The sequence below is a fragment of the Scatophagus argus genome, chromosome 19, assembly GCF_020382885.2.
Source record: "Scatophagus argus isolate fScaArg1 chromosome 19, fScaArg1.pri, whole genome shotgun sequence".
NCBI classification, from domain to species: Eukaryota; Metazoa; Chordata; class Actinopteri; family Scatophagidae; genus Scatophagus; species Scatophagus argus.
In genome coordinates, this window is record NC_058511.1 from 6,695,880 (window position 1) to 6,721,270 (window position 25,391).

Sequence of the window (25,391 nt, forward strand, 5' to 3'; positions counted from 1 at the left end):
CTCATATCATACAGTGATACAATAGTGTACTTCATCCTACGTCATACTATCATGTACTCTATTATACTCTACAGTGCTGTGCTGATCTGTAACCTGTTGTCATGCGATGTGTTGTACTCTGCCCGCCATAATTCCACCTCACTTCTAAGGATTTCATTCTGTAACAAAAAGCTTCTCTCTCTGCATGATGCTGACAGTTAGAGTAACAATCTGAGCCGTCAATGGCGGAAACAACACCTTACTGTGTGTGCTGTGGATGTACTGTGTCAGTGTGCTGTAGTGGACCCCACAGTGGATCGCATTGCAGTTTGTTTTGAGGCTGCTGGCTGCAGAGGCCTTGTTCAAATCTGGACCAGTTTCATGAACTGGCTGAGCCCAACCCCTGAAAAACCCCAGGTGCATAAAGAGGGGTGTCCAGATACTTTTGTCCATATAGTGTATAATAATATGCAGCATCAGTAGCTGAGGCCATTTGACTGCAGAATATTTATGTTTCCTGTCGAAAGTTACAGCACATTAAGCTGATAAAACTGAATGTGGGATTTTACAGTCTTTGCACCATATGAGTGGATTTAACCTCAAAGGACATAAAAGTATTAATTTTGCATATTTTTAGGGATGTGCATGATTGTTTTTGATGCTGTTTGTATGTGCTTGTGCAACTTTGTGTATCGTTATTTCTCCCGCTGTCCACATTGCTCTTCATCTTCTTCTATGTAAACTCTACACCTTATGAAATGCTTGGGACTCAGGAGCTTGTGAGAATATGTAAATAAATAAATAAGAAAAGACATTGCACCAGGGCGGCACGGTGTTGCAGTGGTTAGCACTGTCGCCTCATAGCAAGAGGGTTCCAGGTTCGAATCCCGGTCTGGGCCCTTCTATGTGGAGTTTGCATGTTCTCCCTGTGCCTGCGTGGGTTTTCTCCAGGTACTCCGGCTTCCTCCCACAATACCAAAAACATGCACATTAGGTTAACTGGCTACTTTAAATTGCCCCTAGGTGTGAGTGTGTGGTTGTTTGTCTTTGTGTGTTGGCCCTGCGATTGACTGGCGACCAGTCCAGGGTGAACCGTGCCTCTCTCCCGTAGTCAGCTGGGATAGGCTCCAGCCCCCCCACGACCCTGACAGATAAGCGGTATAGAAAATGGATGGATGGAAGACATTGCACCATCTGTTGACCTCTGTGATGTACTACAGGTCAACACACACTGAGGAGGAGAGAGGAAAGAAAAAAAAGACACTGGGATTCATGCTTTGTGTAGAAAGATAAAGTCAACTTTATTTGATGGTGAAACCTAAATAAGATCTGCGATTACAAAACAGGTTCCCCACATAGATAGTTTTTTTTTTCTTCTTTTTGTAACGTCACAGAGGTTGGAATGCAGTACTGACATAAAGGCATCAGAAGAGACTGGACCTACAAAATATGAACTCATAAGTAACAGAGCAGACGCCCGGGTTCAGAGGGAACACCATTCAGTTTTAAAAAGTGGCTCCTATGATCTACGGCAGTCAGATCACCTTTATGAACACATTTATCAACTCCTGGTGTCAGAAGCTGGAAAAAAAAAAAAAATCAAAGCAAATGTGAGGCTATAATAAAGCATGGAGACGCAGGGAGCGAACAGGCATTGATGGTAACGATCACTTCACTTTCACTCTCATCACTGCTTCATAATGAGCCTTAATTGGATATAAAAGCTCACAATACACAAACTCAGCCTGCTGTGCATAGTAAAACATCAGGTAAGCGGTAAGACTAGTTCAACCCCGTCTAGAAATCATGTTCTCACATAACGAAATAATTTTCACTGAATACAGTCATGGCTGCCAGGATTACCTTCAGAGATGAAGTTTCTTTGTGTGGCTGAAAAACAACAGAAGTGGTTTGGTTTGTTAAAGTTAGAGTGCGATTTCTGTTAAATGTCAATAAAATAATCTGAAGTCTGAAGTTACTGTGGACTTTTCCTGTGTTGAAACAGACTCTGATCTTGCCCTGTTCTTAAGCCAGTGCTGCTGAAACAGAACCATAAAAAGACTTGACCGATGCTGCGGTCACCGTGAGTGGATTGTGTATGTGCCAGGTAATTAATAACCTTGTTACTTAAAAAAAACCCAAAAAACTTGGTTGTCGTTATATTGCGCTCAAACATCTTTGTTGCTGCAGACTGGCGGCACTTGAGTGTAATTTCTAAAAGATGGAGCTGGATGAGTTTTAAGTCTTTGCTTTTGACCTTTACCTTCCTAATCACTGACTGCATTTTCCTAGACCACAGAAGTAACGTGCTGTATATAAAATCTGAAATTGAGTGGCATGTCCCTTTAAGTAGCCTCCAAACTAACATCTACACATAAACACTCAAGCACATCCTGCATCGCATTGGTATCCATATGCTCAATGAAACATTCAAAAATATTGGCCTTCTCAATGGAAAAATATATGACATGTAATAATAATAGTACTGTCTCATGTTTTTATCTCCTAAGTCTACTACTTTTAAAGGAATAGTTCAACATTTTTGGGAAATGGAACTCTGTGCTTTCTTGCTGAGAGTCAGATGAGAAGATACCAATGTCCTGTTTGTATGGTAAATACAAAGCTTAGCATAAAGACTGGAGACATTTGTTGTTGTTGTTGTTGTAAAAACAATTCAAGCTTTGATTTTTCTACCGTTGAAACAAACAAGGTATGATGTTTTAAGTGGTGAGTTTGTGTGCATTTTGTAACCTTTAACTGGGATCAAGGCAGACAGTTGGCGAGGGAGTGTCGCTGGAGATGCAATGAAATACAATCCTGGAATAATGCGCTCAAAGTTTATAAGAAGCCAAATTACTGCACAGCTGTTTGTCGTACTCAGACTCTGAAAAGTGAAGTAAAGACTATTTTATTTTTGGTCACGATAACTGCAAGGTAAACAGATGAAATAAATTGTTCTCCTTGCAAAGTAATCTGCCAGGAATGTGTGCTTCCATGTATGTGACTGGCCAACGCAGCCAATTGATTCTTGCTGGGCTCAAGTCGGTTTGGATGTGGTTTAAGACAGAGCCAGGCTGGCTGTTTCCAGTCTTTATGCTGAGCTAAGATAAGCAGCTGCTGGCTGTAGCTTCCTGTTAACCGGACATAACACAAGAGCGGGATGATCTTCTCGGCTAACTCGGACAAAAGAGTTTTTTTTTTTTTTGTTTGCTTGTTTGTTTTACAAAATGTGAAAACATTCCTTTAATTCCAGTCAGGCTGAGTAAAACGTTCATTCTTTGTAAGCCCTGTTCTCAATACTTTAGTGTAAATAATCTTATAAATGCAGATCTTGTAACAAAAACTGTTAGCTTCATGTTTTCGCCCAGATTAAAAACATATACCAACACCTGAAAGACAAAAATAATCTCACATATATAACAATTACCCTAATTGTGAACAAGTTTTAACTTCATAGTTCCAACTAGAGCCACTAACAGAGATGTCAGCCCATATCTGGGATTACTACTGTTTAGGATTTACCTTTTTTGGCAATGCACCCCTATCATTCTCCTCCTCTAGATTCATCCACTCCCGACAACAGTCCTTTACTGTACATTAATGGACACTAAATGTTTACTCATGGACCTGGTCCCATCTGCCACAAATACTCCCGAAGTCCACAGTTCCCTTCTTCCTTAACATTTGCGCCCAAGTGTTGGCAGCAACAGCAACAGGGAAAAGCACATTAAAAAACAGACATCTTTAAATAGCTATTCAGCTTGTCTAAGTGCAGCACAATCGGAAACATTAAATTCAAGTCATTAATATTTTCTCCCGTCACATGTATCATACAACAAATATAACCAGAACAGAAATCATTTTCAGTTAAGAAACTAAATGTGAAAGGATACATCTTTGATCAGACAAATAAACAATATATTGCAGCCACACTGTAACATCCAAAAATAGTCTTAAGTTGAAATATATATATATATATAGATTTTTTTTTCTGCCAAAGAAATGCTGGCATTCTAAGTCACTCTACGTAGTTTTAATATACTGTTGAGGTGTAATTTGTGTTTTTCTGTCTCCGTCATTCCTCTCCGGACAGTCCCGAACACAATGTCAAACCGTCACGGTATAAAAAACTGACGCCTGGTGTCATTTGGCACACGGGCTGTTCTCACTGGCTGCCACGCTGACGTCGGGATTGTTGTTGTCTGTGGTGACCGTAGCAACATCGACGCTCATATCCTGGGTGTCATTACTACTACTGATGTTGTTGTTGTTGTTGTTGTTGTTCTGGACATTCAGGAGCCCGTGGCTGTTGTTTTGGACCAGAGTGGTGTTGCTGAGCCTCAACTCCTCCAGCTTCTTCCACAGCTCATCCCTCTCCTGCTCCTTCTTCTTCTCCCTGTCAAGACAACATTTCAAAACCTTCATTTAGGTTTGTATTCAGCACCAACAAAAATACAAACAGGAAATGAGACAAGCATTCTCCTCACGCATGACGATTCCCAATAACTGCAGACTTGAGGTATTCATGAGACGAAAATGTCCAAAAGACTAAATCCAAAACGATGCCATGGAAACTGGGCATGAATGGATACATTTTTAGAGACCAGATCTGAAAGTAATATTGTAATAACGAATTAATGTAAAGTCACTGGTGAAAAGAAATGAAAGTCCTATTTTTAACCAAAAAGCAAACATTCTGTAGTCAACTGCGAGGTAGACAGAGAGAAGAAAATAATTTTTGGATCAATTTTATATGTGTGAAACAAACTCATAACAACAACTGATAAAATAAATCTTACACATTTGGCCCATTGTGATCAGAGCTCATACTGAGGAAGACCTCTAATGCGGACACACGGCAGAGCCTTCAAACTGCTTTAGCCTTTTTCTTTCCAACTCATCTGAGCCCCTCAGTGGATTTCTATGCACATTACAGAGAAAACCGAGCAGTCTGTACTCAAAACCAAACACTGGAACCTACTGGTTCTTAAGCTCGAGGGCTGAAGCCATGACACAACCACCTTCAGCTGAATGAATCTGATTCATGTGGGGACTACAATGAAACAAGGCTGCTCTGATTATAACAAGTATCATTTCACTGTTAAGAGCATCTTAAGCGCAACCTGGGAATGTATGTGCATTCGCACAGATGCTGAAGTGCACGCCCGTTTGTCCTTCACTACAGTAAACAGTACATTATGTGATTTGTATGCAGAGCCTCCACTCACAATGTGTCCCTCAGTTACAAGGTAACGTGTGATGGAAGCAGTATGTAAACCTTTTACGAAAGTAAAAAGAAAGGTTGAATCATCCTGTGGAAGAAGTATAGTGCATGCTGTCACATTGTATTAAGCACAAAAAGGATAAGATTGTATACAACTGACTGTATTTGTGGTTTGGATGCTGATTTTGACTGTTCAAATAACCCCCCCCAAATCTACAGCTGCTTCAGGAAGTATTCAGTCCACTTCAAGTCTTAGACACTTAACTGTGTTACGGGTGTATTTTCAAATCATTAAATTAAACACACATTAAACACATTTGAGATAAACTGAGGTGGATTTAGAATTTGACTCCACCTGTTGCAAATTCATTGGGTTGGACATGATTAAGAGAAACATACACCTGTTGGTATAAACCAGAGGTGGGACCAGGTCGTTATCTTGGAACTCACAAGTCAGCCTCAAATCTCTGCATTCAAGTTCAGCTCAAGTCCAAATTTTACTGTAATTTGTTTTTTTTGCTGAAGTGGTTTGTTCTAACAAGGTGTAAATGAATGCATCTTTCAATCCCTTTTGGTGCCAAAGTGTAGATTTCAAAGCTTACGAGGTGTACCTGAATGCACCATGAAATCTGTCCCTATGTGTGTATCAAAACCCCAAAACAGACAGCAGAGAACAGAAGATATTATAGATACTTATAGTTTTTATTTTGTCTAACCAGACAAACAGAACATCTGGTTTGCAAGATGAATCCAAATAAAACTACCAAGCTGACTGGCTGAAAATCTATCTTGGGTAGAGCGAATGCAACAACCTGGCTTTGCAGCATCAGGGATGATGGCACTCACATTTGCCTGTTTGCTTTATAAGAGGAAGTCAACTCATCGAACAGCGTGCAGTTCATCTCCATCAACGTCTTCAGCACGTTGTAGACCAGAGCGACGATCGTCCTGCAACACGACAGAGAGACTCTGGCATCAGTAACACAACTAGGACACAACATCCATGTGCTCAGAAGAGCGGACATCGAGGTTTAACTCGCAGTGTGGTCAGTCTTACAAACTAAAACTATCCCAATTAATAGATCGTTTTTTTTCTTTATTTTTTGGAATTTAAGTGAAGCTGCCTTTTAAATCTAATGTGTCACAAAAGGACATCTCCGTTGATAAAAGCTATTTTGAAATTGCTTTAGAAAAGGTATTTCTGAAAAAAAAAATTTGCTTCATAAATTTTGGAAAATTCTCTCTTTCTATATTATTCTGGAGAAAAAAAGATTTAGTTTACTCAAAGAACGTGACCTGCAGAAGAAACTGGATGATATCCAGTTTACTTAGAATGAAATGAGGAGAATTTTTGACTGTGAGGTCAAGTTTCAAGAAGTGACTTTACCAAAACTGTAACATCGTGTTTTTATTGCTGTGTTTGTGAGACTCTCTATTAATAAAACTCTGAAAAAAACTATTTATCTAAACTGTGTCGTCAAATGAGCAGACAAAAGCAAATGCTTTTATATCAAAACACACCACTTACCCTTCACATTAATATGAAATGAATATGAAAGCTTGTCACATAAAGATTAAAGACATCTTGTCATGGCGATGGCGTCTGTGTGTCTGTCTGCAGTGTGTACGCGTAAACATCGCAGCAGCACATGACGGCAGCACATGCAAGTAGGCGTTCAGTACATCGATGTTTGTTGTTAATGTTTGGGGGAAAAAATAAATAAATCAGGAGAGTTCATGCTCAACAGTTCTACATGCTAATGATTCACAGATGCAGGTGAAACCATGAATCATCAAGTGGACCTCTGAGCTCAAATTCTCTTCATAATCTGACAGGTTTTGTGTAAAAAAACAGAAGACCTGAGCACCTCTGGGGTTACGGTTGTGATTTAACCGACACTGCATGTGAATCATTATCAAGTTGGCGAGTCGACACGACTGAAACAATCCTCTCCAGACTGGAGTACTCACGGATTCCAGTGCTCTTTGGAGATTCTGTACAGGCTACCGAACATGATGGGAAGGATCTTGTTGATGTTCTCCTCGATGAGGCTGAGAATGTACTCGTTGTTCCAGAAGTACAGAGCACGCTCTGCTACCTGTGACAGCAGAGACTGCAGTCAGAAACATAAGTCCATCCGTAACACTGAGTGGGACTGTACTGGTTAATAACAGGGGCCCCTTTATTTTCTGTTGAGTTCAGACTGATTTTAAGAGCCCATTTCAGACTTGCGTCTTGTTGCATAAATGTGGACTTTTTATCAGCAGTTGTAACTCTATACTTTTGAATTGCCATTTTTTAAAATCTAGCAGGAAAATCACCTACACCGAGCAAACAAGAGGTCATCAACTTCATAAAAACATTCTTCTTTAATCAGACTTTTCAGGTGGGAAACACTGAACAAGTGTGCAGCTCTTTCCAAAAATGTCCCGTCATGTCTGAGTGAAGACTTCAGGAACCTTTATGTTGGGGACAATAAAGCAATAATCCCCTTATTTAGAAATTAGACCTCCTCCCAGGCAGACATAGTTGCTATTATTACAACTGCGTTTTATTATTTTGCCAATCATTATGAGTTTATACACGAGTCTCCACTTGTGGGAGTAAAACAATGAACACTCATACCTGCTTACAGAAACATAATAAGGTGTTATAAGACAAATATGATTTTTCTATGAAGCAATTCTAATGCTAAATATGGCTCTTAAAGTAAAGTGACAAAACAAACTTTAACAGCTTGTAGAAGCCAGTAGCGTTACATATGGTCTGAAGAGAGTTACGAGCAAAGTAACTGGTTAACATCCACTGCCTACATGTTTCTGTGTGCTTGTGTCAAATGTGTACCTGAAAGTGTGGATTGGCCACACATTTAGAAATCTGTCTGAACAACGGCTCCTGGATTTTCTTGAACTGCGTCGGCTCAATGACATCCAGAATTTCCTCGATTTCACCCAGGAACATCACCTAATGATCAGAGAAGAGATGCAGAGCAGGAAGCGACATTAACATGCGGTTTAACAACTGTGACGAGAGTGAGGAGTATTTATAAAAACAATACCTCTTTCTGGCTACAGGTTTTAGGCCAGAACTTCAGCAGCCCGCGAATCACCTACACAAATAACAGAGAATTTCAAGAGAATTTCTCATGAATGTCATAAAAAAAGAAACGAAAAACATGCAACAGTCTGTCTGAGTGGGTGGTTGTTAGCACCCACTACTAATTTCTCTGCAGTGTGGACTAATTTGGTGCTCGAAGCGTTTGTGCTTTGAGTGGAAGGAATGATTTAAAAAATTAATTAAAAAAAAGTACCGGTTCAGTGAGTGTAGGATCCTTCTCCAGGAACTGGACCACACAGTAGGCCAGCTGAGAAAAAAGAAAATGTACCCAAACACACCATCAGACTGAGACATCAAGCATCACACAGAGCTTCATCTAAAAAAATCATCTCTTGTTACATGTGTGTTTGTTGTCAAATTATATGATCAACTTAATGACCCTTAAAGATTCCTACTATGGAAAATTTAAGATAAACATGCAACAATAATCATTGAATCAGTGCACTTCCACCTTCACACCACCAGGAGACGCTATAGTACAGCGATTACATCATGACACTGCCTGATCCAGCAGAGAAAAGCTGTAAGATTTGGCTACACACACTGAACACACATATGCAGCCAAACTTAATGCAAGGTGTAACCAAACAACAGAATTAAAAGTAAAGACTGTTTTTCTTACCTGCGCATGGAAAAGAGACAACGCTTTCGCTGTGTGTAACGGGATGAGCACCTTCATAAGGAACTGCTTGTGCTCAGCCTTCAGGGGCAAGGCAAATCCATTGATGATGCTGTAAACAGAAAAACAACAGGGCGATCATAAGACAGATTACTGCACAGAAAGACGAAACAGCGGCACGAGGAGCAGAGCGGGACATGGCTGTCAACGCATTCGGTTCTTAAAGCAGAAATGACACAGAGAAAGAAATCAGTGCAAAGGCAGAACCAAGATGTCAGATTTAGCTTTGGACAAGAGAGCACAAGTCATCCACATCACTGGACAGAGGTAAGATTCTCCACAAGCCTGTTCATAATGTGGACTGTCTGCTGTAAAGACATGGCAGATGAAAGACCATCTTTCTTTGAGTGTGTGAAAACAACAGAGATTCACAAAATGCCCACTTCGCCAAATGCCAGAGAATGAAAGAAAGAAGTCAAAACAAATAATATTACTCACTAAAGGGCAGAAAGTGCCTCAGGTTTTTGAGATTTGTTGTTAGACATGATTATGTGATCATCCTGTCACATGATCAAATGTTATTACTCACCTTCCCAGGATTTCTAGCAGCTCAGCAACTCCGTTGAAGTGCTCAGTTTCATAGATGAACCTGCAGCAGCAACAGGAATTATATGAAATGCATGAAGCCAAAGCTTTCACAACTCTGAAAGCAAGGCACACAAATGATTCAGGACGCTCCTGATACTGCGCTCCTTTAAAATATCATCACTCTGATTTGGGAACTGGGTTTTAGGAAAAAAGCTTCAGCGGGAATCACTTGAACATTCACGCAGAAAAAGACAGAAATGTGTGAAATTAAATAAACATACTCAGTCGGCAACCTTGTACTGACTGCGCTGACGTAACTTTATGGTCCATGCATCATTCTGTTTGGTAACCCATTTCCATCTAGCTGTGCACCCATGGTATGTACAGACAGAGCCTGACAACTGTGGCACTATTTTTATTCTCAGTGACAGATGGTCAAAGTGGGTGCACCCGTTTTGCCACCTTGCCTGTTGGAAACGACATCAAGTGTCCCCTGTTTCAATCATCTTAAGCCCATTGTCACACAGCAACAGGAGGCAGAAGAGTCAACACACTGCCGCTGAGAATATCTGATGCCTTCCCATCCCAACGTTTTTCTTCTTACGCTGTGTTTCGAGAAACTGGGTTGAATCTGCCTGCACGTACTCAATGTAATGACATGAAAAGAAAATGATGACTTAGATGGCTAAAACACCAAACTGAACCCAAATGAGAGCCAAGGCCAGAAACTCCACACCAGAGCTTACTGCTAACTGAGCTGATGGAAAACACTTTTTGGCTGCACTCAGCGTATGTTCCTGTGAATCTGTGACAGCCAGTCATAGCTTGAATGTCCCAGTATAAACTGAGACAGGTTAGAAAGGGCTTAATAACTTAAAATAAACATCATCCCAGTGAAGATGGTTTTTCACTTGCATTGGAATCCACAGTGAAAGCAGTTTTTGACCAAATAGTTACAGGAATTATAGAACCACATGAACTGTGGCTGTAAACCAAGAAGCCCCATCTGAAGACCCGTTAAAAATAGGCCGACTTGACTGATTTTTTTAGAACAAAAACACAGAATGTCGCATGACTTGGAAAAGGACACTGAAAACTCAAGAGTTGTCTTGGCCTGTCTGTGTCGTCAGTATTTCACTTTGTTTTGATGGTCCTTCCCTGGCTAAGCCTCTCTGGACATTTTAATCTCGAAGTTGAAGTCTCGAACTTGGTTAAATGAAGGAAAAGAAAAAAAAAAACGAAAGTAAGACCCTCCTTGACGTGACCACATGATAGGACATCAAACGTTTTGAACATTTCACTCACCGCAAGAAAATGTTGTTGATCTGCTTCCTGATGAAGGCCCGCAACCCCAGGAACTTTCCATAAATCCGATGCAGGATGGTCTTCAGGAAGTCCCTCTCCCTCGGGTCCTCGCTGTCGAACAGCTCCAGAAGCTGAGAGGACAAACCGAGAACAAGGCAAACACACACTGCTTCAGTTTTCAGTCCAACTGAAAGCAGGTTTCAGATGCATCAATAACACAATTCTATCTTTTAATTTGTCTCCATACTGTAATGACTTAAGTCTCATACATAGTACCAACACTGTGACTATTTTGGACCACTGAAGCATAAGTTCTCAGTTCTTACTTTCTGTGCCAAGCAGCACACTAAATACCGACTGTATCTGGATCCTGATGTTACCTCATAGTAGACAGATCAGTACATATGATGTATGACAAGATACTGAAATACAGAACTGTCAACAGTATGTGCCATTGTCCTGTTGTTTGTCCACCATATGGAATATTTCAGGGGAAAATGTTGCATCTGTATCAGTTGGACTACAGTTTTATCTTTTTGTAGCCAGGACTGGCTAGTTTCCATAGTTTAGCATTTTTATTCTCTCTGTGCTCTCTGTGAATGGCCTGATGCCGCGAGTCTCTTCTTTTTCTGTCCTCCACTCTTTAGGGAAGCAAAGAAAAATTTGAACTTTTTTTTTTTTTATTACTGTTTGATGTCCAAAATGCAACACAGCAGCTTTTATACACAGATCCACAAATGTTTTCAATCAAGACTTTCACATTGTTTTACTTGTTTTCATCCAAAAGTGGACGTGGTCGTGATGCATGCATGCACAGACCAATCATTTAGTACTAAAGTGGAGTCAGCTTCTATTAAATATTTTCATTTGCATAATTTATTTGGAAAAAAAAAAATCCACTGAGAGGGACAACTTCCAGAATCTGTGCCCAAGCATGAAAGAGAGGGACAGAAACTGTAAAAAGACTCTGATGATCAAAATTAACAAGGTTATTGTAATTTTTTGCTGACATTACAGCTGCACTCAAGTTGATCAATGAAGTTGAAATGGGACATAGACAATGGATTTATTGTGAAACAAATGCTGCCAGAGTATAAATCAAATATGTGGCGTCTGCCAGAAGAAATGTCAATATTCAATCTCAATAGGCCGTACTGGGATTTGAGTTTGTTCAGGAGCCACACCAGTACGTGTCCCTGTTCAATCCAGTGACACAAGGCGCGGTCATCAAAGCAATTTTCTAAAAAAAGGCCCCAGAAATATTCAGCAAAAAACTAAAAGTAACATCAAGTCAAGCACAATTCTCCTCCACGGCTGAGAAAACACAACAGATCACATGCAGTCAAGTCTATCTGCTCATTTCATGGTTATGATAAAAAGGTGACCAACTAATAATATTAGTAATTCCTTGACTGAAAGCTTCTTTGTCTGCTAAATATAACTGAATGGACAGACGAGTGAAACTATGTGAAAACAACAACAAAAATCTTAACTATAATGACTTCCAAGTAGACAGCAGGTTTTCTATTTACATCTGTTCTTATAAGATAATAATATAGTTTTGGTTTGTTTTGTGATTAAATGTCTCTTCCAGGTGCTGACAACAGGAACATCAGATTCTCAAGTGGGTGGAGCCACATACACACAGGGGAGAAAGCAACCTAAAAACACACTGAAGATGCGAAGTGGAACCATTCACAGTCCAGACAGAAGTTAGTTAGTAGTTGGTTGTGAAGCAAATCTGTGTTCCTGACTGCTTCAATAGCTTGCCTTATCAACTCACCAGTATGGATAAAGACATCACACACAGTTTGTAGATGTAGCAGGGAACTGTCTCACTGTCTCTCACTTTGAAACTGTATTACAAAAAAAAAAAAACACCGTGCAAAAACAAATGTGTGTTGCAGCCGAGCGGTTGAGTTACAGCCAGACAGGGCCAGCAAACCAGTACTCTGCATGCCAGGTTTGCAAAGGACTCCACAATGATATATTAATGACTGTTTACAGACAGGAGCATTTCAGTTACTGCTCACGGAAACATTAAACCAAGGAAATAAATAATGCAAGCTAATGAAAATCTTTGTCACTTCGGTATGGACTTCAATGATCTTATGACGGTCATGCTGAAGAGCTAAACACTTCATATTGAACAAGAACAGACCCCTCACACTAGCACACTTCATAACATTTCACCAGTGATCCCTGACTTAAAAAAACTAAATACAGCCTGACCACGTGTCTGACCATGCATTCTGCTCTTAGCTCCACATATGGTTGTTTTCCCATGTCGAAGGCTGTTTCCAGCAGCAGCTGTTTTCTGCACTGGTTGATCCAGCACTGCTTTTAGAGTTATGCATTCAAGGAACAAAAACATGCCAACAAGTACGGTAGAAACTGGTTTTGATCTGGGTCAGAAGGGGCTGGACAAACCACAAACACCATATCATGTATGATATTTTTTTGCCACTTCAGAATGTTGTTGGACAAGAATCATTGAAATGGTATGATTACATACAACAGAGCTTCATATTCAAACATTCTTTTCAACAATGAACTGCTATGCTGCATGTTTGATTTACTCCACACCCATTTCAAAAGGGTGGGGGTGAGGTGTGTGGGCTGCAAGAAAAGTCAAGGTCATTCTGGGGTATGTGAGTATGAGTCTTTGAGTATGTGAGTATGAGGTGTGTGGAACATCCAGATACATCTAACAAGGGTTTCCCTCTTTCTGGCTCTGGGGAAGCTTCGCCTGGCTGCCTTTATGTTTGACCTCTATGGTGAACATTTCAGAGGAGTATTTGAAGACCTACTGCTGTGCTGTGTGTATTTTGATAACTCAAATGAACCAAACCACAAGTCTTTTTCCCCTTGCCTTTATTGCCCCACCCCCTCCAACCCAAACCTCCACCTTGCTCCCTCTGCTCCAACCAGTCCTCTTCCCTCAACCTGAAGAGTAAACAACATGCGGTTATTTAAAGCTCCCCTGCGACACGCTCACATCATGGAAAGTCGGTCCAGGCACCTCGGATGTGGCCCAGCCAACATTCCAGGCCCTGTGGTCCCCCGTTAGCTGCTGCTTCACTGAAGCATTCCTGCAGTAGGCGGGTACTGAACCAGGGCAGATGTAGCATAGCTGCAGCATATTAATGGTTTGACTCATCCAACTAATCATACTAATCATTCTGCAGGGTTGTTGAACTCTGAGAACACATCACAAGCTGGTAATTACTATAGAGGTATTCGCCACATAAAGAATTTGTCCAACCCCTAATGTTGTAATGAACATTAGGAGCTGCAGTGATTAATACATGTGTAGTTTAAATAGTTTTGCAAAATGGCAAAAACTCAAAAACTTGCAGCTCTTTCAGTGTGAATATTTTATGATTTTCAAACCCTCCTATGATGCAAATTGTTTTTGGCTTGGTACTGGACAGCAACGGTCAGTTTTCGCAATAATCAGTCAGCTAATAAATAATGTAAATAATCAGTAGTTGTAGCAATTGAGTTGTCACAACACTCCCAGCCAGCTAGTAATCTTTTCTAACACACAATTATGACACTAATTAACTACATGACAAAAAAACCTTATTTATGATTATTTATTGTTCCCCTGCTGTCTTCTCAGCAATCACTGCTGACCAAGTTTGATGCATGTATAATTACACAAACTATTGTTAATAGTGTATTCCTAATGTAATATAATAATATCTGTATTACAAGAAATCTAGATAGGTGCTTGTAACAGACAACTTTGTCTTAGTTTAATGACGCAGGCCAGCTTTGAAGCTGTTGATGTATTCACACAATCATTATCATGTAACAACAACAGTCACATTAAAGTTTCATACCTGCAGAACAAATTTCTGATCAATGTAGCGCTTTGCAATGCTGGGCTGGAAGTCTGGATTCTCTAGAAAGCGCAGGAGAAACTCATAGACCAGCTGGAAGATAAATGACAATTTTAAATTAATAGAAATATGCAACATTGATTCAAGACGGGTATGACACATAAGTAGTTGTGCACTCTAAAGGCTGAGAAAGACAGACAGGCTTACTTGGATGTGAGGCCAAGAAGCCTCTAGAGTGGGTTCATCCTCCTCTGGGTCAAAATCAGGGTTTTCACTTGGTGGAAGAGTCCTGAATATATTGGTACTGATCTGGAGGAGGGAGGAAGAGTCTTATTAATAAGATAAAAAAAGAGAAACATACAGTAGATACAGATAAATCAACAAGTGGGCCTTTATTAAAACACACTAAGAAACGTTGGGTACAAATGCTGAAACTTGAGGAGATGGATAAGAAGACTGTTAAAAAAATAACATGTAATATCTGCTTATAAAAGGGGCCATTTTGTTATTTCTGAGGCAGATTACTACTGTAGTCAAGATGTAGCATCGCTCAGCAGCTGCCTGTAACTGGCGTAAGCCCTTATTACTTTTAATATTTACCCACATACACAATGAAGTGTTTTGTGAATGAGTAGGTCAGATATAGTGTGATAAATCTTGCAACAAATTTGGTTCAAGTTTATTTGACTAGGCGCCAAACAACTGAGACAAGGTTAATGAGTTTGTATCTGATGTGAGGTACTGAATAGACACTGTAGGGTTTAGTGTGATAATCAGCTGTTCCCGGAGATTAAATGGGTGTGCGTTTGAAAGTTAAATTTGATTACAAGCACTAACAAGTGGTCAAGATGCATCCTCACAGTCAAGCTGAGAATAAACTGTCATCCATCAGAACACACAATCTGGACATAAAGTTAAGTCACTGTTTTGAATTCTGCAGAAGCGGCGGTACAACCCAGGAGGAATCAAACGCAAACGCACATGTCTGAACATCATGGGGCAGCTAGCTAACTGGGGTGGAAAGCAACTACCGGTAGTGTGGAGCATGTTTCATTAAACTGAGGATGTTTAATAACACAGAGGGGCTTGATAAAACCATTAGAGATCCTCTATCTGCCACAAACACCCCCCCCCCCCTCCCCAAAGCCATTAAAATTCTGTAGCGAAGACAATCACTGTAGACAGGTCACTGCCACCTCTATCCCACCTTGTTATTTTTAGCGAGGGTAAATCTGAGAGTGGCACACAAAGCAGTGGGGAGCTGGAAAAGCTGGCATTATGTGGCTCGGTGCACACTCTCACGCTGAAGTGATAAAGACAACATCAAATTACTTATTGGCAGCTGGAAAATCCAAATGACACTAACAGGAGAGGAAGGTAGGAAGGATATTTAAAACTTGACAGAGGCCCAAAATCAGTCACGACACAAAGCTCACAGAGAAAAAAAATACTGGAAGGAGGTATCCTTTCTGAACAAGAGAGCAGAAATGAAGTGGATGGAAAAAAAGTAAACACTGACTGAAGCGCTGAATTAATGAGTCAGCGTTCAAGATTCAAAAGCTTAGGAGTGAAGTCTTCATACGAAACGAAGGCCTTGCTCTGCCATGTGTTGTAACTTGTTTCACCAAGAGTTTCTGAATAACAACATAATGCACACAAGTCAAGAACTGCTGATTTAACTGCCAGATACATTCCTTAAAATCCAGATTAATGACCTGATAGTATCATACATTCACAGCAGATTTTTACATGACTTGTTGTGGCTGCAGCTCCAGCACCATCTAAAGCCAATATAAAATTTCTGAAAACATCCAGAGACGATGAGGGCATTGTGACGTTTACACATCACACCGCTGGAAAACCTGGTCAGCAACCAGGCAGATGCTCAGCTGCTGTGACGCTCAGATGATCCGCTTTGGGTTTACACACACGACCATGTTAGCCCGATCTTGTTGTGAGCAGAAAGGAACACTACCCCAGCGTGGTTTTGTGGTGCTGCAGTCCATCCCCTTCAAGGCTGAGTGAGCTGTGAATTCAGAGATGCCCTTCAGCTCACCACTGAGTAGTTATTTGCCTGCTTATGTCCTTCCTGTTATTTTAGAGAAGTCTGACAATGTAGTGCAGCTGTTTCTGAGCTGCTGAAAACACCATCTGGAAACAACAATTGTACAAAGTTCGAACTTGTTTACACGCAGAATCTCATCCATTCATTAGGCAAACAGTGACAGACAGTGTTGACTCCCTGCATGATTAATACACACAATAATTCAGTCTTTGGAGTTTCTGGCTGCTAGTGTTAAGTAGCACTTTGGCAGTACAGTTGCACATACTTTGTAAGCATCCATCGAACACCCACATACATTTGAAAGTCATTAGATTCAGCTTAACTATGCCTGTGACCTCTGAGGGTGGCAGCAAAAGTTAAAAGTTCTGAAACAAAAGACAAATGAACAGACAAAATTACTGTCTAAGAAGTCTACTAATTGATTAATCATTTAAAATGTCAGAAAATAATGAAAAATGCCCATCACATTTTTCAAGAGCCCGAGACAACACCCCTAAATAGCTTTTTTTATTTTTTAATTTTTGGCAATTTTCTCTTATAGAAGACAGAAATACTCAGATTGTAGAAATAAAAATCTGGTTTTATGCCTTTTCTGCTTTAAAACTATTAACTGAAAATTGCTGATGATTAATTTCCTGTTGATAGACCAATCAATGAATTGTTTCAGCTCTCCTGTGACCACAGGTTAATACAGACTATGATGTCCTTCACAGAAGCTCTGCACACCTGTTGGCTCCAGCTGTTTCATATCTGTGACTGGCCTGTGCTTACTGTATTTATCAAGGTACTGTATCAAGGCTTAACCTGGGAAAACAAGACCACCTCTTATAATAAAACAATCCAGCAACAATATTGCAATGATTAAATTGTTCCCTGATTTGAGGATGAAAATCAAGTCCTCGGTAAAGACTGACCAGCCTCCTAGGCCACAGTAATAGGGCTTTTACATCATCAGTATCTGCAGAGTATGCAGATGCTGATAATGAGGCAGATGAACAATAAGCCGTGTGCCACCTCTATGAGGCGTCTTGCTTTGCTGTCACTGATGTGAGGCACGTCATTGGCTGTGCTGGAATCAGATGACTCACAGAGTGGGTTGCCAGGCGAGACACTGCGCCTCAGTGTGACGCCCATTTTTCCAGAGGAGCACTCTGAGGCCAAATGCTCAGATGGTCGAGACAAACGGTGCGCTTGGTGGCACCGGGGAACATGCAGTCTGAACCACCTAGACTGGTGAGGTCAGTAAGATATGAGTTATTGCTTAATAAGGATCATGCTTAACATTGCAGCAGCGCTCTAGCAGTCTCTCTTTATTGTAACTGCATGAGATAAATGGGATGGGTAAAGTTGGTATTCTTAAAACTTTGGAAAGTTTACTATTTTAGTGTGACAACCTGATTCAGTCCACTTATTGACACTGTCAGCAGATGGAGCGGCAGCAGCGGCCGTTACACACATCGTAAGGGTAATTAAAGTACTTCAAAACTGAAGTATAAAGTGCTTGCTGCACTTTTGAGTCAAGCGTTGCACTGCTTCTTCGAGACATAAACCATTCATATTTGAACACAGAGATATTACACATATTTTTAGATTCAGCGCGATTTATTCTTCCAGAGGATATCATCTCTGATTTTCGTAAACAAATAAACATGCATAAATCTGCTTAAAGGTGCTCCTTATAACTCTGGCCATGCATATGCCTGATTCTGTTTTATAAATCTCAGACATTGTGCAAACAGGTGCACATGCACAATGTTCATTCCTATTCTCACAATTATCCGTTTGCATATCGATGCTTGTGCCACCACTCATTACCACTCATCACGCCTGTAAATGAGGAGAATGGCAAATAAGAAGCATAGTGCAGTTTAACCAACTAGGTTTCAGCAGCGACAGAACAGCTGTGGCTATTTATACCACCTGTATCACCTTGCGTGCATGTGAACCAATCCTCACGACAATATCTCAATCTTCATTGTTATAAACTTACAGAGCTCATATTGGAACAAACTTTACAAACTGCATCCCAATTAGGATCAAACAAAAAGATAACAGGGATTAACAGTGAAGCAATGGCTCAAATGTGAGTAAAAAGAATGCCAAAACTCATCACTCTTAAAGTCGAAATGTAATAACTAAGCTAATAAATGCACTTCTGAGGTACATTTGGCACAACACTGTGCGGTCTGCAGGGACAACAACGCAATCTGTGTTATTGCCAAACAATCTACACAGGATTTTATTTTAAGTTTATCTCTCTTACTTATCACAAGATCAACAGCAGTTTATGTACAGGAAAATGTGCCATGGGCATGGATTATACATCCAGTCTCAGAACTTAGCCAAGACTCATCATACGTTGACATTTTCTTTAGAAACAAAGCAATTCAGTGACTGTTGTCCGAACGTCCATAGTTACATCACATACAGGGACTGCTATTAGCTAATTCAGCATGCTTCAATGGTGCCAGCTTATCTGAATGCAAGCCCACAGCTAACCCACTTCCTGCTTATACCGCCCAAATTATGGTAAAGTATAGATAAGAATGAACATCCCCAAAATGACAGTAAGACAAAGAATAATAATAGGAGCTATAAATGCATTAATAATTCTAACACTTCAAATTAAAACTGTTAATCAAATCATATCCGGCAGACTTTAATAATTTCCTAAGTCACCACACAATACTGAACATCAACTACATTTGGACAAAACGAGAGAAACTAACAAGAGAGAATGACATATGGGAAATGTGAGAAATTGTGCAATGAAATGCAATGAAAAAGAAACTGTAAGGCTGTAAGTGAAACAAGTATGTACAGTAAATGCCTGCTCACGACAAGGGAGGCTGCAGCTCAGTATGGGGTCAAACTGAGGGCGACAGTAGTTGCAACCAACACCTAGTAACATCAGATCAGAGAGAAAGAGGAGGGAGGAGCGATGAAATAGAGGAAAAAGTGCAAGCACTGAGTGCAGTAGGAGCGAATATGATAAAAAGGAGGAATTATAGCTCATAGATGCTCTTTTGGACTAACCCTGCTGGCTTTTCACTCAACTCTGGCACAGAAAAAAGGAGAACTCAATCAAAACTGTCTGACAGAAATAATTTTCTATAATATACTCGAAACACTAATTATAGATATGGCAAACAAAGTATAACCTCCTTTTACATCTATGAGAAACCTTGCTGTTTGTACTCCCAACAACCGCCGTGATCAAAGCGGTCCTCACTGCAGCAGAATAATGGGCAGCACTTTGAACACTCACCTCTTCATTATCATGTGATGCCAAGCATGAGTATCCGGGAGAGCTATTATGAAGCCAGCTTTCTGAAAGTGCAGCTGCTATTTGTCTAACCTCATTCAGAAGCCTGTCTGTAGTACAGACACTCTGCAGTGAACTGGGTGTCTCTTCAGCTCAACCCAACTCACTCCGTTCTGCCCTGAACTGATAAATGACATTACTTCGAAAGACCGCTGACAATGCCGGTGCACCAGCCGGAGTCATGCATTTAAACCTCCCTGGCCTTACGGCACTGATGATGGGTAACCAAGCTACTACACGTTAAGTAGTTCAGTATCCAGTGGATAATGTTCACACACTTTTACTTGTGAGGTTTTCCGGCTGCAGATTTTCTGCCACATCAGGGGTGAAAAACTGTAAAAACATTATTTTAAATAGTTCAGATCAAAGCATTTTTACTCAGACACAGACAGGCACAGAATATAATGTGTGGTGGAGATTTTAAAACGAACTGAACATTACTGATTTCAGGTATTTCTTTATTCTGGTTAGTGCGTATAATTAAATGATCACTTTTATATTTAGCACTTTGGATAGCTGACACCAAAGATTTTGGTGCTCTGTTTTGAGCAGGAAGTCTGTGCAGGCGCACTGAAAACTGAATCATGCCATCTTACAGATGGAGCACCAAATCCCATATATCCATTCTGTATTTATCACAAGGTGCAATGTTTATATTGAGGAAATACACACTCTAGTATGCTACAGAAATGGAAATGATTACATTTCGAACATGATGTATCAGCATGACGGTAAAAACTAAGAAAATGAGGCCTAGCATAAAATATTACCCATTTCTGTTTATTTGAATTATTTTTGATTGCTATACTCATTTATAGAGGTTGACAGCATTACCTACTCCTGACAATCTGGTGTTATGAACAGCCATAACAGATAACAGCAACAAGTCTCTGGGTAGACTGTCCAGACTATGTCCTTGCTGTGTGTTTTTGGAGTTGCGTTAAGGGTGTGACCGGTACAATAACAGGGCACAGATTGTTGCTAATACATCCTGCATCTTAAACACAGATGTAGCAACAGTTTAAACATTGACATTAAATGTAGTGTGTTGACACTGTGAGCTGTCAGCTTTATATTTACCCTCCTATTCCATGTTGGCATTGCTTTCCTGCTGCCAGTGGTTGCAAAACCGTGGCATTAGTACCCGAGAGAATGACAACAATAATTTTTGATTTTTTATTACAACTCAAGCACTGTTGCTATTGTGGACTTGTTATTTACTGGAAATGGTCCATTTCTTTATCACTGTAATTGGATAATCAGCACAACACAACATCCAAAATATGCAACTGAAAGACAAATGAATCCAAAAATTAGAATTCAGCATGAGTCAGTTTTTGTCCCGAGTGGACATTTCTTGCTTGAATTGAAAGACTGCAAAGTGCATATCAACTGTTTAAACAAAAGTAGTTTTGTTAAAACGCCTTTAAAGACAACTGTGAGTGACAAACTGAATCCTAAAACAATGGTTGCAAGGTGCAACATGGATTACTGCCCACAGTCCATTAATAATCTGAAGACTCCTTGACTCAGCTTGCTCACTCGTATCCAACATGATAATCTTCTGAGTGGAGTGAATCACTGCAGCACTGACTACTGTACTGGCTGTTGTGTTCTAAATGCTGCACATGAGTCATTACTGTACTGTAGGAGGAAAGTAGGCTGCAATAGGGCACCTGCAATATCAACACAGATCCATACCATGGTGGCCAAAGATGCCTTGCAGGGGGGTTGGGTTGGATTCCCGCAACAGCCGATGTGTTAATCACTCAGCCTCCAACCTTCACTACGATGGTGAAGTGCTCTGACTTTTCTGGCGAATGCACTGATGGATGTACTGCACTGCACTAATGTGTTTATAAAATGTATATAAATATAATTAAGCGCACAAGTGTCATTTTCACATAAACCTTGTTGGGTGCCTCTCTGATTAGTTCATATTCTGATCACTTCCTGTGAGTGGCGACTGCAAAATATGGTTGCAGATTCCTAAAAGAACATGTGATTCAAGACAACAGAACTCTGGGAACAATCACACCAGAGGAGGACAACGACCACAAACAGCATAGGTATGCATCACCTGATACTAGTAATGGCAGTGACATTACATGAGGAGACTCATGGGGCTTTTAAATATATACATTGGATCTAATGCTTTAAATAAACTGATAGTTAACAAGCAGGAACTTCTTAGCTGTTGCTTCTTTTGTGATAGATGTCCTCAAAAACTGAGCAAACTAAGGATTTATGTTCTTTATATTAAATGTGGATGCATGGCGAAGATGTCACATGACCTGAAGGATGAAAATTACCTCACAGAAGAGTGCTGTTTTCGAGAGTTTGGAAAAGAGCCGTGAAAAAATCTGCAGCAAGTCTTGTGTGATAAACATTTGCTTTAAGTGCAGGTTATTTAGGTTCTAACTGCATTTAGCAGTCAGGGGATTCATTTGACAGAGTGAATAAGACTGGTCGTGAGCTAAAGTAGCCTACTGCAGTGAACCTCAAACCCCTGGCAAACATCATTAAGGTCTGCAGTACTTTTCCCTGTTCTCCAACCAGGATTATAAAAACAAATGACGGGGAGGGGGGGGTTGTGTCATCATATAAGCTTTCAACAGCTAGCACCAACTGCTAGCACACAGCGGCTATTACTCTCCAAATTAAACATGTTTTTATGGAAAAAACTGAGAAAATCCCTACATGTGTACTGTGTTCAGAGTGTAATGCAGTGGGTGAGAAAGGACAGTAAAAACATCAATTGAACTATAAATTAGAAGAAAAACATTAAGCATTTCCTCTGTTTACACATGTGGATTTTGTGCAAGAAAGAAACGAGTATGGCAAAGAGTTTGTTATGAAGATGATAACATGGTCCTCACAATCTGCTGACAAGACACACCCTGTCTAGACACACAATCAGACTACTTTTTTGGGGATAAAGCACGCTTTTCTAAATCCAGAAAAGTGCACCAAAGAATTTAAAGCCCTGTGTTCGTGTAACCTCACCATATCAGTGATTTCTGGGTACGCAGCTTCCACCAGAACCCCTCTGTTGGTGGAAACGTAGTCCACGAGCTCATTAAGTGTTGCCCTCTTGATCTCCTTGTTCTTGAGGTCCGTCACCGAGTCCAGAAAGTCAAAGACTACGCAGCACTGCTGGAGTTTCTGGGTGAACAGTTCCTGCTGTTCCGTGGCGGGGGCATCTGGAATAACACAAATTAAGTTAAGTCATTAAGTTATCCATAATTGATCCCCACAGGGAAATTCCTTCTCTACATTTAACCCATCCTAAGTACTAGTATCCTAAGTAATTACTATAGCATTTAATTAGTCTCAAAACCTGCACACATGATACAAGGACACAGAAGAGTATCTGTGAGCGGAAAACCATTCTTGGAAGGGAGCATTTCTGCTCTGTCTGCACAAATGCGGTCGTGGCTCCCCTCCTCCGATTGGCCACTTTCAATATACAGTCTTAAACTTCTGCAAGCTGGTGTTACCTTTTCTAACATTAAACAGGCTATTTAGCTGTCAGTAGTATCCCTATAGTGTAAACAGTAAACAACATTTCTGAAAAATGTTAACTTGGCATAAGATTTGCTAAAATATATGGCCCAGTGCTTCTCAAAGAAATTAAATACATTTATTCACTGCTTATATACAATAGAAAGCACAATCTGATGCTCTGTGCCACCAGATGAGACAAAAGGGGATGACAGCTGCAAATGTTTCCCGAGGTGCTGTGACTTACTGATGCAGAAAAGGAGAAAATGTGCATTTTAAAAAAGGCATAGATAAATTTTTTTTTAAATCCCAAACTCAGATCATCAATGAATGCGATTAAAGACAGCCACAAAAAAATCGCCTATAAATGTCCTATGTTGGTCTAATCAGCTGGTTTACTGCACACAGTTACACAACTAACAAACTGGACTTAAAGGCCGACAGACACATGTGTTTTTCCACACAGAGACAGCCCAGTCATTCTCGGCTTTGACTGTAAAGCCTTTTATGGATTAGACGGTGAGTGCGTTCGGGGTTATTAAAGCTGTCAAACTTGACCCCAGCTAAGCTATAAACAGCATTTGGCAGCCATCCAGAAATGCAGTGACACAATGTTTAGTGATGTTGTCTTCCACCACAGCAGCAGCTCATCGCGGCAGACACAGGACGCTCTTTGTAATGACGGAAGAGGGACACGGCGAAGAGAGCCTACACTGCAGGTCTAATTGTCCGGACTACCAGAAACAGACACCACAACAAAGGTTCAAGAGTTACACAAATACAGATATCATCTGCAACACTTGTTGACATGGAGGTGCTATTAAATGTCTTCATTAAAAGGAATTGCACATTTTATGTTTCATTTTTTTATTTTATAGACAAATGGTTAATAAATAAATCCATCATTAAAGGTAATCATCTATTGTAGCCCCAAAACATGCATTCACACTCCGGTGCCAAAGAGAGTGTATTTTAACAGTTAAGGTAGAGAAGTTTCTTATTCAGTGATATTATTCAGCTGAGAAGGCATTACCCATATAATAATGCCACAGTCAGGCACAGCCAAAAACATTCACAATGAGTTTCACACCTTCTGAAAATGTTCCAGTGGTGCTGACAGCCGATGAAACACTTACGCAACTGAGCTCTACAGGTCAGGCCACTGGCTGGTGCTGCTGCTCCGAGGGGGCTCAATATCTGTGTGTAACTACACCGAGTCGACTTGTTAACGCACTTCTCCGCCTTAATGCCAATTTTCCAAAGTATCACATCTCAAAGGATTCCACATTCAAAGGGCAGACTGATACCAGACGAGAACAAGCGAGGAAAAACAGGACCATGATGTCCCGGTGACATGACTGTGCTGTTATTAACATGACACATGAATAGTTCACATTTCCTCCCTGTAAGCGTATAAACTGGCATCTGGCATATGGGTGTCAACACTTGAGGTAGGCATTCTGGACTCAAACCTTCAGTGTTTTCTAGGTGCACATCAGCAGTAATGAAAAGCACATATTTCAGCCTTGAACACAGAGAGGAGTCTGACTGCACCTTAAAGGAATAGTTTGACATTTCAGGAAATTCACTCATTTGCATTTCTGCCAAGAGTTAGATAAGAAGATCAATACCAGTCTGTTTCCCTGCTTATTCAACTCAAAGGCAAGGTCTCCTTTGTTTTACATAACTGCTTACCTTTGTTGAAATTTCTGACAAAAGGACAAAGTTTTTATTTATTTAGAGCCAAAACTATTGTGCCTTTTATCAGCAACTGCCTTGATGCCGTTACACCAAGCGCACATATGTTATGCGTGGC

General features: G+C 40.4%; 1 protein-coding gene across 1 annotated transcript in view; it reads right to left on the reverse strand.

Annotated features, from left to right (window-relative positions):
- Window positions 1-1,255: 1,255 nt before the first annotated feature.
- Window positions 1,256-25,391, reverse strand: part of ppp2r5a (protein phosphatase 2, regulatory subunit B', alpha isoform) — a 36,293-nt gene continuing 12,157 nt past the window's right edge. Inside the window, exons 2-13 of the mRNA XM_046372465.1 lie at window positions 23,078-23,274; window positions 14,889-14,990; window positions 14,682-14,774; window positions 10,834-10,964; window positions 9,530-9,589; window positions 8,944-9,052; window positions 8,515-8,568; window positions 8,263-8,313; window positions 8,049-8,168; window positions 7,175-7,302; window positions 6,050-6,151; window positions 1,256-4,375 (exon numbers count right to left, since the gene is read on the reverse strand). Coding sequence (XP_046228421.1) covers window positions 4,123-4,375; window positions 6,050-6,151; window positions 7,175-7,302; window positions 8,049-8,168; window positions 8,263-8,313; window positions 8,515-8,568; window positions 8,944-9,052; window positions 9,530-9,589; window positions 10,834-10,964; window positions 14,682-14,774; window positions 14,889-14,990; window positions 23,078-23,274 — 1,400 coding nt within the window. The 3' untranslated portion in view covers window positions 1,256-4,122. The remainder of the gene's footprint in view (window positions 4,376-6,049; window positions 6,152-7,174; window positions 7,303-8,048; window positions 8,169-8,262; window positions 8,314-8,514; window positions 8,569-8,943; window positions 9,053-9,529; window positions 9,590-10,833; window positions 10,965-14,681; window positions 14,775-14,888; window positions 14,991-23,077; window positions 23,275-25,391) is intronic.